This window comes from Argentina silus (assembly GCF_951799395.1).
Source record: "Argentina silus genome assembly, chromosome: 10".
Lineage (NCBI taxonomy): Eukaryota > Metazoa > Chordata > Actinopteri > Argentiniformes > Argentinidae > Argentina > Argentina silus.
The window spans coordinates 9,623,395-9,642,067 of record NC_139664.1 but is presented as its reverse complement, the minus strand read 5'-3'; the positions used below and the strand labels follow the sequence as shown (position 1 = coordinate 9,642,067).

General features: G+C 46.2%; 3 protein-coding genes across 3 annotated transcripts in view; 1 reads left to right on the top strand and 2 right to left on the bottom strand.

Moving 5' to 3' along the window:
- Nucleotides 1–953: 953 nt before the first annotated feature.
- On the bottom strand, nt 954–6,078 carry LOC310811420 (uncharacterized protein). Its single transcript, XM_083679568.1, has 6 exons — nt 3,508–6,078; nt 3,101–3,293; nt 2,725–2,823; nt 2,332–2,581; nt 2,029–2,145; nt 954–1,714 (listed from the first exon to the last, which is right to left on the bottom strand). The coding sequence occupies exons 1-6, from the start codon at nt 6,027–6,029 to the stop codon at nt 1,557–1,559; spliced, it is 3,339 nt and encodes a 1,112-aa protein (XP_083535694.1). The 5' UTR covers nt 6,030–6,078; the 3' UTR covers nt 954–1,556.
- Nucleotides 6,079–12,892: 6,814 nt separating this feature from the next.
- ltap1 (lipid transport auxiliary protein 1) lies at nt 12,893–15,979 on the top strand. Its single transcript, XM_083678347.1, has 7 exons — nt 12,893–13,156; nt 13,511–13,612; nt 13,853–13,961; nt 14,149–14,202; nt 14,318–14,484; nt 14,593–14,651; nt 14,826–15,979. The coding sequence occupies exons 1-7, from the start codon at nt 13,094–13,096 to the stop codon at nt 15,028–15,030; spliced, it is 759 nt and encodes a 252-aa protein (XP_083534473.1). The 5' UTR covers nt 12,893–13,093; the 3' UTR covers nt 15,031–15,979.
- A 467-nt stretch (nt 15,980–16,446) lies between these two features.
- The window catches only part of tuft1a (tuftelin 1a), a 12,447-nt gene continuing 10,220 nt past the window's right edge, over nt 16,447–18,673 (bottom strand). Inside the window, exons 9-12 of the mRNA XM_083678883.1 lie at nt 18,376–18,481; nt 18,188–18,271; nt 17,992–18,086; nt 16,447–17,567 (exon numbers count right to left, since the gene is read on the bottom strand). Of these exons, the coding sequence (XP_083535009.1) occupies nt 17,495–17,567; nt 17,992–18,086; nt 18,188–18,271; nt 18,376–18,481 (358 nt within the window). The 3' untranslated portion in view covers nt 16,447–17,494. The remainder of the gene's footprint in view (nt 17,568–17,991; nt 18,087–18,187; nt 18,272–18,375; nt 18,482–18,673) is intronic.

The window sequence follows — 18,673 nt, the reverse complement described above, 5'->3', positions numbered from 1 at the left end:
TAAAATAAGTCATGGGTTACAATGGATAACGAACTTTGTCTTTGTTTAATTCTCCAACCACAAGAACGCAGCCTAGTAGGAATAACATCAGCATTAAGGGTTCTTCTCCTTCACTCTGACACATGCAGGTGTCTTCTGGGAATAACTACTGTACCGTAAGTGCTTATAAAGGTCTTACAGGGGGTATCGTTGATAATACAGGCTGAATAGCCTATATGTTTCAGAATAGCCTATATGTTTCAGAATAGCCTATATGTTTCACACATGCGCACGCGTGTGTGTGTGTGGGTATGTATGAGTCTGCAGAAAGAAACAAAATGAGTTCAAAAGCTGAAGACACTCACTATTTGTATGTATGAAAGTATGCCATAATTAAACCACCTGGGTGATCAGATTCGGCATTCATAACAGTTCCTTGTCATAAATCATATACTGTTGTATTAATAAACTCATGCTGAACTTTGACTGCACACAATAACCCATGATGTGTGTTGAGTAATCTAATCACTGATGACCGGCAGAGCAGTTGTACAGCAGTGAGGACAGTGAATGAGCTGCTATCAGGGAAACAACAGATATAAATATGAGGGGACTCAGGGAAGCCAAATAGATAGCAATAAAACTCAAGGTCTTGTAGCTGAATTGTTGGCAATGCAAAGTCTCAATTCAATCCTCGTTTTAGTTTTTCTACATACTGTAGCCCCAGGGGAGTAGATATTGATTATGAAATGGTATCTTTGTTTATTTCTCACATGTAAATGAAACAAGTAACAGTATACTGGAAAAGTATTGGTAAAGCTATATGAGAGAGAACCACTGATGATAATCATGAAACCTGCTAAAAGAGAGACAGAAATGCAGAAACCTGACAAAACTCTGGGCCCAAGCTGTGAGAGTGGTCTGATCTGTTAGCTCCCTCTGCAGGTAAGAGAATGTGCTGCATTTAGATAAAGAACTGGATCATGGAAAGATTTATTACAACCATACATTTACTCAGGACGGATTTTAGCTTTCTAGTCACAATATATTACAACAGCAATACAAAATAAGCTTCTTAGATGCTTCATCATATAAAACATGTGAGGAATAGATAATTTAAAAAAACTTTTGCGTCTACAATAATGTCACAAAATAAAGATTCTGACTTCAGTATTCTTCCTTCTTTCCCCTTCTCTCTTGATACTACTCATACCATTATGTATTCTCATCATATACCTATGTATTCAGTGCTTTGTTATCATAAGACTGGTGCAGATATATAAAGGTAGAGGTAGAAGTTGCACCTAATCACAGATCTAGGATCAGATATCCCTAACCTAAACCATCAGAGAAATAGAAACACAAGTGACCTTAGATCAGTGGTTAGAGTAACTTTTATCTTCCTCTGCTTCCCCCTCCCAGGCCTTCTCCTGAACTAGGAAGCATCTCTTCAGTGCAGACTGCATTAGCCCACTGAGCGAAAGTCGAAGCATTTTAGGACCTAACAGGAGTGGTTATTTGTCAGCCAGGGTTACTCATCACCTGAACATAGAACATGAGTGTCAAGTTGATGATGGTCACTGTGGTTTGAGAGGGCGGTGTAGTATCATCTCCACAGGCCCAGGGGGCAGCTTTCTGATCAGGGTCCAGGCCTCCAGTCGCCGCATCCCCACAACACTGACACCCTGGATCTCCATCACCTCATCACCAGGACACACCTCAGTCACTGGGCCCCCTGAGAGAGAAAGAGAAAAAAAGATATATAGAGAGAGAGAGAGAAAGAGAGAGAGAGAGAGAGAGAAAGAGAGAGAGAGACAGAGAGCGAGAGAGAGAGAGAAGGAGAGGAGAGGAGCATTAATTGAAATGGCTGTAGTTTGAAGGTAGATGTCCATGCTGGATATTGAAAGTCCATATATACTGTATATTGACACATGATTCTAGGAGACATAAGAGACATAAGTCTCTTGTTGATAATATCTACTTTACTAGCTAATGACCAGTGTCTATACCAGTCTAGCCTGTACCAATAAGTAAAAGTTGAGCGCTCACCCAGGAAGATCTTCTGTATAGTGATTGGCCGGTCTCCCAGCTTGGATCCCACTCCTCCCTCCAGACTGAAACCCAGGTCTCTGCTGCGCTTTTCCAGCCTCACACACACACGAGAGCCTGAGAGGGAGGAGCATCAGAGACATGATATACTGTAGATAACTCCCCAACACACATATACCTCTGCACATCCAAATAAGTGTATATAATAGGCTACCTTGGCCAGTTCTAGGCTGATAGTGATGCAATCAGAGGTTGTCTACTAGCCTCACTAGGCTTTGGGTGACCTCTGACCTAACCTCTCACCTGTGTGGGAAGGCTGTGTCCGCGTCCATCCCTGAGTGTCTGTCTCAGCCCCTGCTTTACAGGGGCCTCTAACCCCTCCTCTCTTCAGGACGACCACTCCCATCCCGCGAGTCCTTGACCTCCTCAGCGTCCTCAGAACCTCCCAGTGGGTGGAGCCACACAGCGATGTGCCATTGATCGACAAGACCTGGTCCCCCTCCATGATAGAACCCTCCTGAGCCGCAACACCGGAGGGAAACACCTTGTGGACCTGGAAGAGGAATCACAGTGGTCAGCGTGAACCAGGAAGTGAATGACAGGAAGTTTTACGCTGACATGATTTGAGCAGGTCAATAATCTACCCAATGCAGAGATAGCATTCATTAGCCTAGGCGCTAGCTGTGTCAGACTCACAGTGACAGGTTTGTTCTGGTCCACTCCTCCTGCCATGGTGAAGCCCAGCCCTACCCCCACCTCCTTATGTAGAACTACCACCTGTACATCCTCATAGTTCTACAGAGAGACGGAGAGAGAGAGAGAGAGAGAGAGAGAGAGAGAGAGAGAGAGAGAGAGAGAGAAACATGAGGACAAAATAGCTGTTAAAAGTCCAAACAGTCGAAAAACAAAGATGAGACCAGAGGGATAAACACAAAACTCAATACATTTAACTTGTAAGACGTGAGATCACTGTCACAGTGGAAGGCCTGTATGACAAAGGATAAAGCTGTTGAAAGTCTGTACAGTATGTCTGAATCCTCATGTGGTTGTGAGTGTAGTAGTTGTACTATACCTGCAGGGTGGAGTCCCCCAGGCCCCTGACGTCCTCTAGAAGGCGGTCCAGCTCTTCGCTGCCCAGGACGGACACACAAGACAGGGCCGACACGTCTGAGCTCAGGGAGGCCGAACGGCCAGACGACCAGTCCTCGCTGTCAGCCTCTGACGACTCATAGTCCACCCCACCAAAGTTACACAGGTCAGCCAGACTGGAGGGGAGAGAGAGGGGGTGGCAGAAATAGAGATAAGAGGGTGAGAAGAGAGAGGGGAAAGGAAGAGAAGGAGGGGGAGGGAGGGTACAAAAAAAGAGAACGTTAAATGATTCAATTGAGTAATTTAAATACTGTACACTTAAGTTGAACACACACATGAATGAATGACATCACCCATCTATCATCATTTCCCAGCATCCCTGCCACATACCTGAGCGAGAAGCTCCTACGGTCTGATTGGCTCATGTTGCTGGTGATAGTCACCGAGGATTCTGCAGAGTCTGAGTCATAGTTGGAGTCCTCGTCCTTCTCCGTACCTTCATCATCATCTTCATCACTCCATTGCACTCTCTCCTGGCTCAAGCGAGCCATACACATATCCAGGTAATCCCCCCTTTGGTGGGGGTGAGCGCTGGGGGAGGAGGAGGTGAGAGGGAGGGAGAGGGGGAAACACAGGGAGTCTCTCCCCAGGCCTGAGTGAGAGACGGGGGAGGAGGAGGCGTCAGTAGAGGAGGGTGTGGAGGAGTCAGTGTGGATCTTGCTGCGTGATACAGCTGTGTGTATTGATACTGGAGTGCTCTCTGGATCAGTCTGATCTGTAGCTGAGTCTTCAGGGTACGGGTAGTTGGGATGAAAGGGAGAATTCTGGGGCGTGTTGGTTGGTGTCTTGTCGTCATCGGTAACAGGAGATGGCAGGTTAGAGGATAGTGTGTAAGGTACACCAGACTGCCCGGGGGTTTGTAACACACCATTGTTATTATTGATGTTCAACAGTTGGGCGGATGACGTATCCTTGGCATAGATGCCTCTCCTGGCACTGTCCTGGGTGGGGACTGTGTGTGTGTTCTCTGGGTTAGGAGCTTTGGAGAAATCTGGCTCATCCATCTGAAAGCCTCTCACAGTCTCCAGCTTGGTTCTGCTGTTTGGAGGAGTCTCGGGTTTATCCTTGAGTTCAGAAAATGTACCAGCGCCAACAGCACCACTCTCCCCACTGCTTCTCTCACCCTCACCCCCCAGCCTGACCCCCACTTCATCCACTGACACAGACCTCACCGGCCACCCTTTCTCTGCCCTCTTCTCCCCCTCTCCTACTCCTCCTCCTCTCACCCCACCCATAGCTTTATCTGACCGGCTCTTTCTCACCCCCTCCCCTCCTGCTCTCTCCCCTTCCCCTTTTACACTCCCTCCCTCCCCTCCTTCTCTCACTCCCTCCCATTGTGTTCTCACCCCGCCTAGTGTTTTGTCTGAGCCACTCTTCTTCACCCCCTCTCCAGCTCCACTGAGCTGTTCTGGGACAGAGAAAGCCCTCCTGGGCTTCAGGAAGGGGACTGACGCCACCAGGCCCTGGGCTCTCTGAGTCAGAGCCTCAAACTGGTGGATCTTATTCCTCACCCCGGCCGCCGAGGGAACAACGAGTTTCTCAGGAAACATCTTCTTTTCACTACTCTGTAACGTGATCTTCTGTGTGTTAGACTCAAATACGTCTTCAGTCCGGCTATCTTCCCTTGCCACGCCCCTTACAAAGGTCATAGCCCTAGCAGGGGTATCAGTGCCCGCACTCCTGTTCATCTGATTGGTCAGGTGGAGTTTTGACCCTGTGTTGACCCCTCCTTCAGGAATATTCTTTAATCGCTTTTCTGCCTCCTTTTTCTCCTCTTTTCCTCCTTCAACATCTGTCTGTTTCTCTTTCTCCAGTTCTCCAACCTTCTCCATTTTCTGGGCAGAGCTTCCTATCCTCTCTCTCTCATTTACACTACCTTCACTAATTCCATTCTTTCTCCCTCCACTGTGTGTCTCCTCCCTACTCCCCCTCTCCCATTCTCTCTCCTCACTATCTTCTGATGGAGGGGCGAGAGAGGGACCCCTGGTGGATGGTAATGACTCTACCACTGAGGGGGTGTCCGAGACTGTGTGTGTGTCTGCATCCCTCGCAGATCTAATCTGAACTGCCACAGTGAATTTACTGCAGGCTCTATCCAGGGACCTTGTGCCCTGCTCCAGCACCCCTCGGCCCCGTATATCCTCACTCTCACCAGGGTGCCTTCCATAGGCCTGTCCTTGTCTCTGTAACCCTGGAGCCCTGTCCCTGGTCCACACTGACAGTGGAGACACTGTGTGTGTGGGTCTCTGATCACTGTTGAGTGTGTGTGTCAAGGGTGTGTGTGTTGTAGTCTGACTGTGTTGGGGTGTGTTGAGGCTGTTTCTCTCCCCCATGGAGAAGCGTCTGGGGAAGGTTCCCCCTGTTTCCCCCTCATATGACACCTTCCTCCACTGGCTGAGGGGGGAGGAGACGGGGGAGGAGGAGGAGGACACAAATGTAGGGTCCGTAGTGGACTTTCTACGATTGGCTACCGCATTGCCCCCCTCCAAATCAGGCAGAAGCCAGTCTTCAACAGGAGCAGAGTTGCGTTTGGTTCTGGTCGAGTCCTCTCCCCTTCTGTCCCCACTAGTGGCTTTATCAGGCCCAGCCGACCCGTACAGTCTCTCTATCCGGTCCCATATACTCTGACCCCTGGCTCCAGTCGAGCCACTGGTGGGATCCCTGAGCCCAGGCCCAGACCCAGACCCAGACTGGGGCTTCAGTCTATAGGGGAGGGACTGGCCCCCACTAGACCTCTCCAGAGCCCTCTGTCCAGGGTACCAGCCTGACCCTGACTGCCCATTCAGAGGCCCCTCCACTGGGCTCCTCTCACCCACCACAGCCCCTGAGCCTGCTGAATTATAGACCTTCATCCTGGACAACACACTCTTTTCACCCCCCTCCACTCTGTCTTTCTCTCCTGCCCCCCTCCTCTCTAAGCTCTCCGCCCGTTTAGGTGTGGTCCCTTGAAGGTTCCCTGAAAACCCCAGTACCCCAGTCCGAGACCCCTCGTCAGGGCTCAACCTCCCTGCTCTCCAGTCAACACTCTTACTCCTGCTGGTCAGGTCCAGCCGCCTCTGTTCCATCCTGCCCCTGGCTCCAGCCAATTCCCTCACCTCGCTCCAGTTTCCACTCCTGTCACTGCTACGCTCTGAATTCACCTCACTCACACTGCCATTCTGGCTCAACTGTCCAGGCACCATTTTGGATCCTGATGTACATTTCCCCTCACTCTGGGAATTGAGGCAAGAGTGAGTCTCAGTCCTGCCTTGATTGCTAGTGTCCATGTTGTCCTTTATGACCTTGTCTTTCTCTCTCTGGGTGGGGGGAGGACCCTGCGCCTCCTCTCTGCGCCTTCCGCTCCCTTTTACCTCCTCAGTGTTTGCTCCCTCTCTCTTCTCCTCCTCCAACAGCCCTTCCCGTTTCCTCAGGTCCAGTCTGGAGAGGGGGGTATAGGAGGGAGAACTAGCCGAACGGATGCTAAAGCGTAGCCCAGTACCTTGCCTCTGGGCTCCAGGTAATGCAGCTCTGTTGGAACTGTATGGTATGGGACACAGAAGGGGACTGTATTCACACACTGGAGGAGAGATAACAGATAAGTCCATTGTCTGAGAGTACACAACCTTTAAATAGCGTGTAGTTACGTCCAATAAATTCCACAACAGAGATGTCAAATCATCAGTTCATTACACAGACCCTGTTGGTTTGCAAAAAAAAAACACAAAAAAAATTAAAAAATTAAAAAAGAAAATCTAAATCCACCGTGGCAGAAACGTCATCGTGGTACAACTGCAATCCTCTCTTGTTTAAGTTTCCGGAGCAGGCTGACCACATACACCCAGGCACTCTAGATCCACAGGCTTGAAAACCACAGACACTGATGCTCCTGATGTTTCTCTGTACAGTTGTCTGTCCCACCTATCTCTATCTCCTCTCTCCCTGCTGCTGCGCTGTGGGTCCTCAGCAGTGGAAGTCTTCAACTGAGAACTGTCACACGTGTTCACACACGAGCCTCCAATCCCTGCAAACATAAACAAACTCAATTATAAAGTTCCATCCCTGAAATGGAATGGCTTGGAATGTTGGGATTGGCCGATGTGGACTGTGGTCACTCTGGTGAAACGGCCAGATGGAATCACAGAGCAGAGAGAGAGAGAGGGACAAAAGCACATAGCAGCCAGACTACAGTCTACTGTCATCAGAGAGAGAGAGAGAGAGAGAGAGAGAGAGAGGACAAAGCTAAGGAGAGGGGAAGGTAAATGCTACCACCTATAACACAAAACAACACAAGAGAGGTTACCTCATCAATGCACTTGCCTGCCTTCCAAACATTCCCCTCATACTGACTAAATTAGTGTTTCATTGAGAAACCACACACCAATGAAACACACACAACTGTTTACACAAGAAACATGCTTTGAGTCACTGTCACACTCAGCAAAACCAGATTCTAAACTGGAAAAACTCATCTGACAGCAATCCACTCAGGAAAACAATGTATTACACTGATACAACTTAATGTACCTCTCTGTCCATCTCTCTCTCTCTGTCTCTCTCTGTCTCTCTCTCTCTCTCTCTCTCTCTCTCTCACACACACACACACACCCACACCCACACACACACCCTCATACAGAGAGAGTGATTCGAATTGCCTAACAAAGGGTTCAGTTAGATGTGATCAGATAATATTCTAACAAAGCGGAACACAGTGAAACAGATTTACATACAGGCACTGCTTTAAGATGGAGGGCATGATAACCACAGCACTGCTGAGCCACAGCTCCTGATATTACAACAACATGGTCATTAAGCAGACTTTTATCTAAAGTCTGGTGTTGTAACCACCACACTCCAACACATTGAAGTATCTGAACCACCTCTATGCTTAAAGGCAAACCATCTCTTATCTACTGCATCTCATCTATAGATGGTTATACAAGAGTCTCTTCTCAATATCAGTTCAAATTGTGTTGACTTAGCATTCAGAAATGTCAATATGGATTGACATAACCTCCACAGTCAAATACATATATCATCAGGTATAACAATGGGTGTTGTTAGGCAAAGCTAACCGTTAAATGTAGTGCACACTACTGCCAAGTCCAACCAACACCACTTAAGCCAAAAGCCCCACAGCTTACAAAGTCACAGCAGACTGTTGACAGATAAATTAACTCAAATGAATACAAAAGTAGGCAATATAGAAAAATAAATAAGAGAGTGTGTTAATTCTATGTGTATCTGTGGATGTGAGATTGAGAGAGATTGTTTGTTGCTGTGCCTGTCCATGTGCAGGTGAGTGTCAGTTTACAGAAACACCTGCTATGCTAGGTCACAAAGCCTCCAACCTGTGTATCCGTTGGCAACATGGCCCCATTCATGTTAACCTCAAAATCAACACACACACACACACACACACACACACACACACACACACACACACACACACACACACACACACACACACACACACACACACACACACACACACACACACACACACACACACACACACACACACACACACACACACATACTGTACCTTCAGAGTATCTCAGGCAATAGGGCTGTCTGGTCATAAGCCATGTTTTTGGGTGAAGTTAGGAGAGAGTACTGTGACCCCATCCTCTCCCTCCTGTTCTTTCTCTCTCTCTGCTCTCTGTCATCTTTGCATGATGCATCTATACAGTAACGCAAACCTGCCCCACTGGTTTATCCTCTCTCTCAGTTCATTCCTCCCCCCCCCCCTCTCTCTCTCTCCTCCCCCTCCCATTGTTGCTGCCTCCTTCTTACTTCTTGTCACAGGACGGCATTCCTGACTGGCTCAGTGTGTCAACCTCTGACCATAGGCCACACACACACACACACACACACACACACACACACACACACACACACACACACACACACACACACACACCAGACAGCCATATCAAAATCCGTCTCTCTGTGTCCATTCATGACATCACCACATGACAGCCTGAGGGACAAGGGATAGGATTCAAATAATTGTGTGAAACCGAGAGAGAGAGAGAGAGAGGGAGAGAGAGAGAGGGAGAGAGAGCGAGAAAGAGAGACCATCAAGTCTCAGCCTACCTTAGGTAACCTATTTTCCACAGATAACATTTGTATACAAATAAAGACAGCGAGAGAGAGATCTAACATGAACAGGGAAGAGTCAGGTTACCTGCGTAATAGTGAATAATCACAAAAGGATGTATTGAGTAACAAAAGGGTGCATTAAGTCTAGATACTAGGTCTCCTAGGCCACCAAATGCCCCCTATTCATTCAAACTCAGTTACCTTGGGATAGATAGATGCTTGGGATGAATGAAATGAATATCCTTGTGCTGTAACAACACACATATCACGTTATGATGATAATAAAGGGGATAAAGAACGCACACCCAAGTCGAGGTGCTAACTAATGGAGCGTAACCCAAACCTTAATGAAAGTAAAAGTCACACACTCTTCTCTCATTGCGGTGTTCACCACCAACGTTTCGGCTCAAAAGCCTTCCTCAGGGTGGCCTATTAATAATGAAGATAGCATCAACAGTGTGGAACATCATGAAACTCAAGGAAAGCAGACAGGGAGAGAAAGCTGGTGACAACCTCTGAGACATAACCCCAGGAAGAGTGTTCTCTTACTTTCACCCACCCAGTTCTCAGATCAGAGGAGAACTAACTAACCCTAACCCTAACATAGGGTCATAGGGACATAGGACTTAAGAGGGGAACCTTTTCCAATGTTGAAACCCAGCCTTGGCAGCAGAAAGAAAAAGCTGTGGAGAAAAGATGGCAGAGAAAACGTTTGCTGTTAGAGAAGCTCACACACAGGCTGATGAAGAAGCTGAATTGTTGCTCTAGCCACCAGAATGTGCATTGAGTGGGTAGCTGAACAACTAAGCCATTGAGACAGACAGACAGATAGACACGCAGACAGAGACGCATGCATGCATGCAAAAAAACAGCTTTGAGTACTTACTGTTATTGGTGTAATCTCTAGAGAAGCAACCACATGTATGTGCTGCTTATAGTTCTTGCAATACTCACCCTTCAGCTTGTGTCATCTGTTCAGGCAGAGGAAGTCGGGTTGTGGTTTGTATCACAGCTTGCAGGGGGCTGTGTGCATATCAGCTCATCTTAACGTCTCAGAGCTGTCATAGCCTAGCTCTGTTTTTACCAAAGCATAAAAGGGTTTGGTTTCAAGAAAGATTTTTGCTCTACCAAGGAACTTGGGATGGTGCTGGTGAAGTAGTCATGGGCCTTGCTCAAATATTGTATCCTTCATTCAAGGGTGGATTGTGGAAATGTATAGATTAATTATCTATAGGAAAGGAAGAAGTAGGAATGCATTCAAACAGGGTCCCGACTGGACAGCGATAGGCTACTGAGAGGGGTGGAGGAAAATGTCTAATGTTCATATCTGCAGATCCAGACCTTTCAGCCACCCACCCCTGTTCCCCCCAGAAGAAAAGCACTCTCTGTATCTGCTGTTACAAATATGGTCATGAATCACATCCAACTCACACAGGCAGAGAACTGTTTTATAAGTTCATGCTTTGTGGTACTCATGCAGTATTCATGTATGGTCCAGTCCTCATGTGACACATAAATCAGGTCACTAACTACAACTAAGGTACTGTAACATTGTTGAACACCTGGCTAAATAGCACAGAAATCTTACAAAAAACAGATTCACTGTTATGAAGAACATGAAATGGAGAGGAATGGATATACAGAATACTACATTCAGGCTCACAAAAAAGGGTATGAACTCCTCCTCACCTTGGACCAGGACTAATACATTTGGAATTAAGTGATGAAACCTGTCTGGTCGTTAACTGATCGTTAGGTGGGAGGGGCTGCTACCCTGCTAGTCATCAGCAATTACAGAATCTGCATTTCTATCTTGACGGTCATAGAGCTACAGCCTCCTGACACGAAAATGAAGGAGTCAATCTGTGGAGACCATCGAGGAAGGCCAAACTACTAAGTATTTTCATTCGTCATTAGTTTATTTTTTCACTACTCTGAGTGTATTGAGGGCTACCTGCATCTTGTATTGCCCACAAACCTTCTCTATCTCTATACCGGCAAATATCACAATGTGCTTTCTCCCTGTTATTTCATCCCTCAGGAGGACACATCGGTGCTACACCTCCCCTCGCAACCATTCCAATCTAATCTACCCACCATGCTCAACTGACCATGACCTCACTGTCGTGACTTTGGAACTGCTAGTCAGTGGTCTGCAAAGCAGAGGCTATCTCAGCTTATGCCTGCTTCATGTCCCTCCACTTCCTTGCTCTCACAGAGACATGGATTACACCGGAAAACACAGCTACTCCAGCAGCCCTCTCTGATACCTACTCCTTTTCTCATTCCCCTAGTCTCTCTGGTTGAGGGGGAGGCACAGGACCCCTCATCTCCCCTAAGTGGTCACATAATGTCCTTCCCCTGTCACACCTGTCCATATTCACCTTCGAATTCCATGCTGTTTCTGTGACCTACCCTGTCAAACTTGACATTGTTATCTATCGTCCACCAGGTCAGTTTGGCCACTTCTTAGATTAGATGGATGTCCACAGGATCTGTCCCAGCTGCCTTTAAGACAGCCAGAGTCATGCTGTCCATAACTACAGGCCACTTATCTTGTGTGGCGAACATCACAGCGACAGCACACTCCTGGAGATTCTTCTTCTATAACATCAGAAGGATACAGCCATTCCTCACCAGAGAAGCAGCACAACTCTTGGTCCAGACACTTGTGATGCCTTGACTACTGCAACGCACTCTTGGCCGGGCTCCCCGCCTCCGCCGTCAGACCTCTGCAGCTCGTCCAGAATGCTGCTGCCTGTCTGGTGTTCAATTACCCCAAATTTTCCCATGTCACCTCCCCCCTTTGCAGTCTTCACTGGCTCCTGGTAGCAGCTCGCATCAGATTCAAGACCCTGGTGCTCTCCTACCGGGCGGCAAAGGGAACAGCCCCATCGTACTTGCAAGCAATGGTAAGCCCCCGAACCCCTGCCTGATCACTCCACTCTTCCACCTCGGCTGGCCGCCTGGCACCGCTGCCTCTATGTGGATGCAGCAGTTGCACTACTCGGTGATGGCTTTTCACTGTCCTGGTGCCCTGCTGGTGGAATGAGCTTCCCACTGCTGTCAGGACTGCAGAGTCACTACCTATCTTCTGCCAAAGACCCATCTCTTCAGGCTACATTTTAACTGTCCCTCCTAAAAACCTCTTCATCCCCACTACCCCCCTATACAAGTTTCTCTACTGTAAATAAATGAATAAAAAATTGTGACTGCCAAAAGCCCCTGCTCCTAGTGCAGATTACTTTTTCTTATGATGACTGATAAGTGAATCATCTAAGTCGCTTTGGATAAAGGCTTCTGCTAAATACCGTAAATGTTTACAAACCACATGAGAGACTGATATGATTGTGACATCTTATCTAGGACACAGATGTAATGGCAGAATTATCAGTAGAGATACAGAAACTCCTGGTACATTCGGATGATTTGAATACATATAATTTTTTTCTTTAAAAAAAAAAAAAAAAATGTTTACAGTTTCGTAGTCAGACTCGAGAGACTTCCTTAAATTGGAAGAAGCAGGTGTTTTGCAGGATGTTGTGTAGTATTTACAACAGATGGTGGCGATATAACATTAAAACCACAGTCGGAGAGATCACGTGATTACCCCGGAACTCCAGATGTCAACAAACTAACAATATCAACTACGAACGAAGGAGGTTTCTAGCTGTTCATTAGGATAAAAATCCCCATGAATTTAACAGGTGTTTTTGTTTGTTGTTTAACAATAATGAACGTAATTGCTAGTAACATTTGGGGAAAGTAACCAGGAGAGCCTGCTGCCGGGTTTAGTTTTCATTTTGTAACGAGCACTTTCAACAACACCGTCAACATGAGATCTGATTCTCCTCTCTCAAGCGTCAACGTTGTGCTAGTTATGGCCTACGGAAGTCTGGTAAGTTACAGGAAGATAAATAGTTGACAAATAGTGGATAAATGACGTCGCTTCGCTCACCAACTTCCCCAATGATGAGCTATAGTATTGTGTCACCTACCTGCCTAAAGTTTAGCTGTACAGCTAGCTAGCCAGTCTGAATGTCTGTTTGTCTCTGGTTGTCATTTGCATATGAAAACAAGATAAAGCAGTAGCTACTGCTGTCACACTCACAGGGAGTAGGCCACAAGTTCATAACTTGCATATGTTATGTGCTGGTATTTCTTATGAGAGTAGTAGTGTAAGACCTAAAAGCAACATCCTGTAATAGCAGGGAAACACTATTGTTGCCAATCATTGTCTGTCTCTCCACAGGTGTTTGTGTTGCTGTTTATCTTTGTGAAAAGGCAGATCATGCGCTTTGCCATGAAGTCTCGCAGAGGACCACATGTACCCCTTGGCCACAATGCTCCAAAGGTAACACACACACACACACACACACACACACACACACACACACATACACACACACACATACATACTCAGACAGAAACATATGCACACACTCTCTCCCTCTCTCTAGATGACAGCTTGTTCACTACCATGAGTTATAGCTCTTTTCCCTTGTGTGTCTAAAGTTCCAGGTAAGGTCTGCAGTGTGTTTGTGTTTGTGGGGGTGTAATCTCTTGTCTACTCTCTTTGTATCCTGATCTACAGGAGCTGAGGCAGGAGATTGAGTCCCGTCTATCCAAGGTTCAGGAGATCCGCTTTGAACCGCGGCTGCTCTCTGAGGAGGATGATCGGTTACAGCAAAGAGGACTGAGTGGTAAGAGAGAACACACACACACACACACACACACACACACACACACACACACACACACACACACACACACACACACACACACACACACAGTCTGTTCAACCCAAACCACACCATGACCAGCAGTACTACAACTGTATGATTAGCATTTGCAAAACATTTGTCAAAATAAAGTCTGTCTGTTTTGCAGGTTGCTATGATTACCTCTACAGGATGAGGGCACTAGATGCCATTAGAGACTCTGGTAAGTCCTCTCCAAGCCACTGTTACCATAGTCCATCAGCGCCCCCTGCTGAATCATGATATGTATTAGCTTCATGATTAGCTGTTGTAAGTTCTCTCCTTTCCTCTCCTCTTAGATATTCCATTACGTCAGTTGGGAGGGACTCCTACTGCTGTGACAGGGAGGAGATTCCGGACCTGGCTTGTAGAACTCCGGAACTCCCATCCTCTGTTCCGTACCTGCGAAAGTTCCCTCATAGACACACTGCTGGAGGGCTACGACAACGCACGCCACGGCACAGGGGTGTGTGTGAGAGAGAGTGTGTGAGAGAGAGAGAGATATGGATAGGTGGGAAGCATTGGGGTCAGTTGTATAAGGTCCACAATGTGACTCCTGTCTCTGTCTCTGCAGGTGTTTGGAGAAGCAGAGTTTGTGAAATACCAGGAGGCGCTGACTGAACTGGCCTCTGTGTGAGTACTCTTCCTTTTCTCTCACTACACTTTCCTTTCCTTTCCTTTTTCAACATTTTCTACCACTGATATTTAACATGGAAGATTAAAAGTGCACTTTACAGAGTTTGACTCTCTCTCTCTCTCTCTCTCTCTCTCTCTCTCTCTCTCTCTTCCTCTTCCTCTTCCACACAGTGTGAAGACCCACTCCAGCTCCACCAGTCTGGACCAGCATCACCAGTCAGCAGCCAAAGACCTGACTGGTACCCCAGACCCTCCCCCCTCCTCCCCCACCCAGGTCACCTACCTGCCAACCGCAGGGCAACGCAACAAACGGCCAAAACACTTCCTGGAACTCAAGAACTTCAAGGACAAATACAATACCTTGGAGAGCACATAAGTGGCCCAACAGGGAAGACAGTAGAACAGCAGTATAATATTCCATCATAGTAATTCTGTCTTTGATTGCCTTAAATCCTTAGATTACCTTTGAGAAACACCTGCCTGCTAACAGCATATCCACATCCAGTGCCCTGCATTTAAGTGTTTATGACCTTAGTGAGGGCTATTGCACACTATGGTGTGAAAAGAGCTGATGTTGTAACTCTGTAATTGTGCTGCTATGTTCAACACATGATTACTGAGATATACATGTTATGTCACTATGCAACAACAGAAGAGACAATCAGTATGTATGACACAGTATCCATGCATACACAGTTTGTATGTATACTGTAGACTTGCTCATGGTGAGTTCAAAACCATGCTAATGATGTAATGTTACACTTGACCAGTATTACTGTTAGACATGTAATGTAGGATCATGTTGTTTTGCCAGCGCTGGTGCCTCATAGTGTTACAAGGTGTTTTGCACAGTCTTGACTACTGTTCCTTTTGTTGCGGTAAAATCACTGTATGCCACAGGGACTGTGTTTGGAAATGTTACCATTCTCAGCCCAGTTTTACTGAAGCCATAGTGGATCTAATGAATGAATTCTTTGTATGTCTTTATTTCTCCGATTTTTTAAGGTAAAAATTATGAATTCTAATGAAAGTGCTATTTTGCCTGTATGTATGTATGTATATATGAATGAATGAATGAATGAATGCATGAATATTTTTAATGCTCTGTAATTTAAGTGAACTTGTAGCCTGGGTGCCAGTCTGAATTGCTTTAGCCAACTTATCCTTGCTAAAGCAGATGAGATGTGTGAGCTGTGTCCTGTATGACTGGTGTATGACTGGAGCTCAGTGTGGCCTCCTGGTAGAGCTGGAGACTGCCCTGCCTGAATGTTACTCATGCGGATTTATCATCTGTGTAATGTGAACCATTCCATTAAAGTGGCAACACTGGGGCGGAGAGATGCGTGTGATTCTTCATGATCAGAGAATGTGCTTATGGATTCATTACATAGTGGACACATTTGAGATGAAATACCTTTGAGATGTACAGAACCAGTCAGCATAGGTGCCACCTGTAGGATAAACTGGAATTTGAAAAGCCACAACGTGAGTCACCAGTAGAGGGGGCCATGTTACCAACTATGCAGTGAATTACACCTTAGAATGAAGGTGATAGGCATGAATGTATGGTCAACTCACTCAGTACTTTTGAAGTAAATGGCTTTTTACTGGAGCAGATGTATGTGCATAAATGTTTTAGATTAGTAGCTTTCTTCTTTTTCTTAGTAAAGAACAAATGTAATCATCACCGTATTGGGACACCTACATACAGTAGCAGCCTACTTCAAAGTGAAGGTGATAGGCCTCTGATGATGAGGGGGAAAGGATAACAATAATGAAACAATAGTGATTTTAAGAGATTTATTGAAAGAACCAAAACAGATACAACTAGTAAGGTTGTAGTTAATAATACAGTACACACACTAACTTCTATTGCACAATTTCTCCCTAAAATGAAGGTTATTTTTTCACATAAATACAAGGAGAAAATTGTCAAATAAATGTAAGGTCATCTACACGTCTTAGGGAAAGACGATTACAGAGAGAGAATTCATAAAACAAACAAACAAACAGTATTTACAAAGTTTATGATAGTAGATGAAACTTTTCGAACAGATTATTGTGTAATTTCGACAAGCGATGTTTTCGAACGTACGTTTGTCTGTTCTTCATCATCACCATCAATATCATCTTCATTTTCCTCAGCTAACTCCTTACACTATCATTTGAATAAAGTGACATCAGTATTGGTGAGGGGGACTTCAAAACCCTTCCTGTAGACAACTGCAGCTCTTCTCAGTGAGTGAATCAAAATAACAAAAAACGCTATTAACTGAGTAATAAAGCCATAACACCCCCACATCTCTCTCTCAGCCATAGAGTGTTTTCTCATCTGTGTTGTGTTGCTTTGGCCTGGCATTGCCCTGGGAAGGCGAGGGCTAAGTACTCCATTCAAACATCCCACTTCTTGAGGTCTGGGTCAATCAAATTGGAGTATCCCTCCTCCACACATGACACAACAGAGATTTAGACATAGAAATACAATCACATTCTTATTTCTATGGGTTTAGAGACTGGGTTTGAGGAAAAAAACATGAATACATCTAGACTTCAAATGTAAATCAGTTCTATAAAGTATTTATCTACATCCAAGTCCTGCACTCATATTCTCACACATTGCATAGTGTCCTCTGAGGGAGTGTGGCGACAGGTGTAGTGGTGCTACAGTTGGTCGTGGATGTGCTGTTGTATGCATCTGTGGTCACTTCATACATGTAGCCAGGTGTTATTGATAGTGGTCTGGTTTCAGTCCATTTTGGCTGCTTCTCAGCAGGTTGGGTGCTATTGTGGAGGAGCCTCCTCTCTCCCTCTGCCTCTGCCTCTACCTCTCTCTCTCCAGCTCACGACTTGATCTCAATGACTTTGATGAAGGGAAGGGGTTTCTTGGACGAATTGGACGGTTTGAGTGGCTTACTGTGGAGGAGAAAGAGAGAGAGCGGGTAGAGAGAAAGAGAGGTAGAGAGCGGGGGAGAGAAAGAGAGGTAGAGAGCGGGGGAGAGAAAGAGAGGGAGAGAGCGGGGGAGAGAAAGGATGAAGGAGAGAGAAGGGATCAAGAGTTTAGATTGTTGGCAGTGTTATACTTGGGCACACATTTCTAAAGTGAACAGATGAGTGACCCTATTTGGATCACATGGGGAAATTCTTGGGTCAGGTGTGTGTGTGTGTGTGTGTGTGTGTGTGTGTGTGTGTGTGTGTGTTTGTTAGGTCAGGAGCAGAGGGGGCAGGTGTGATGTCAGTTGATGAAAAGTCATGTGTGTGTATGTGTGTGTGTGTGTGTGTGTGTGTGGAAGTGGTGAGATGAAAGGGTGAGAGGAAAAAAAGAGAGAGATTGAGCTACCTGTAAACGATCTGCCCATTGCGGTCTGATGAAAGGTATGCGTTTGACCTTTGCCCTCCCAGGAAGTAGTCCATCTGGTCATGCATCTCCCGGTTCTACACACACAGGTCAGGGGTCAGAGCAGGTAGAAGACTATAACTCCCAGCGAGAGCTAGCAGATAAAAGACTACACCTCCCACACAGAAACAGTGCTCACCTCAGCCTCCAGGAAAGCCACCTTCGTCTCCAGCTCCCTGATGACACGATCCCTCTCCCCTATCACCATACGAGAGTTCTGCAGCTGTAGACACACACAGAGAGTTATTACCCAGGAAATAGGAGCCCATGCCTATCGTCAACATGAACATTTGTATATGCAAATGCTAGAGTTTCTGTGTGCCTCACCTGTTCGATCATGTGTCTGACTTTCCTCTGCTGGCACTTGAGCATGTCGTCCAGATGGTGAATCTTCTCTTTCAGGATGGCCAGCTCCTGCTCCAACTGCTCCGATCTAAACACACATACACAAACAGTTACACTTACTGATAGTCATTCTAACATTGAATCATCACTGTGTTTGCATACAATATACTGTACATGTGTGTGTGAAAGTGTGTTCGTACATTGCATGCATCTGTATGTGTGTGTATGTGTGTATGTGTGCGTGTATGTGTGTTTACGTGTGTGTGTGTATTTGTGTGTT

Coding starts and splice junctions, on each gene's coding strand:
- ltap1 (XM_083678347.1), top strand. CDS start 13,094: ATGAGATCTGATTCTCCTCTCTCAAGCGTCAACGTTGTGCTAGTTATG. Junction 14,203..14,317: donor AGATGCCATTAGAGACTCTG/GTAAGTCCTCTC, acceptor CTCTCCTCTTAG/ATATTCCATTACGTCAGTTG. Junction 14,485..14,592: donor ACGCACGCCACGGCACAGGG/GTGTGTGTGAGA, acceptor CTGTCTCTGCAG/GTGTTTGGAGAAGCAGAGTT.
- LOC310811420 (XM_083679568.1), bottom strand. CDS start 6,029: ATGAAGGTCTATAATTCAGCAGGCTCAGGGGCTGTGGTGGGTGAGAGG. Junction 3,294..3,507: donor CGTAGGAGCTTCTCGCTCAG/GTATGTGGCAGG, acceptor TCTCCCCTCCAG/TCTGGCTGACCTGTGTAACT. Junction 2,146..2,331: donor GACACAGCCTTCCCACACAG/GTGAGAGGTTAG, acceptor CCTCCCTCTCAG/GCTCTCGTGTGTGTGTGAGG.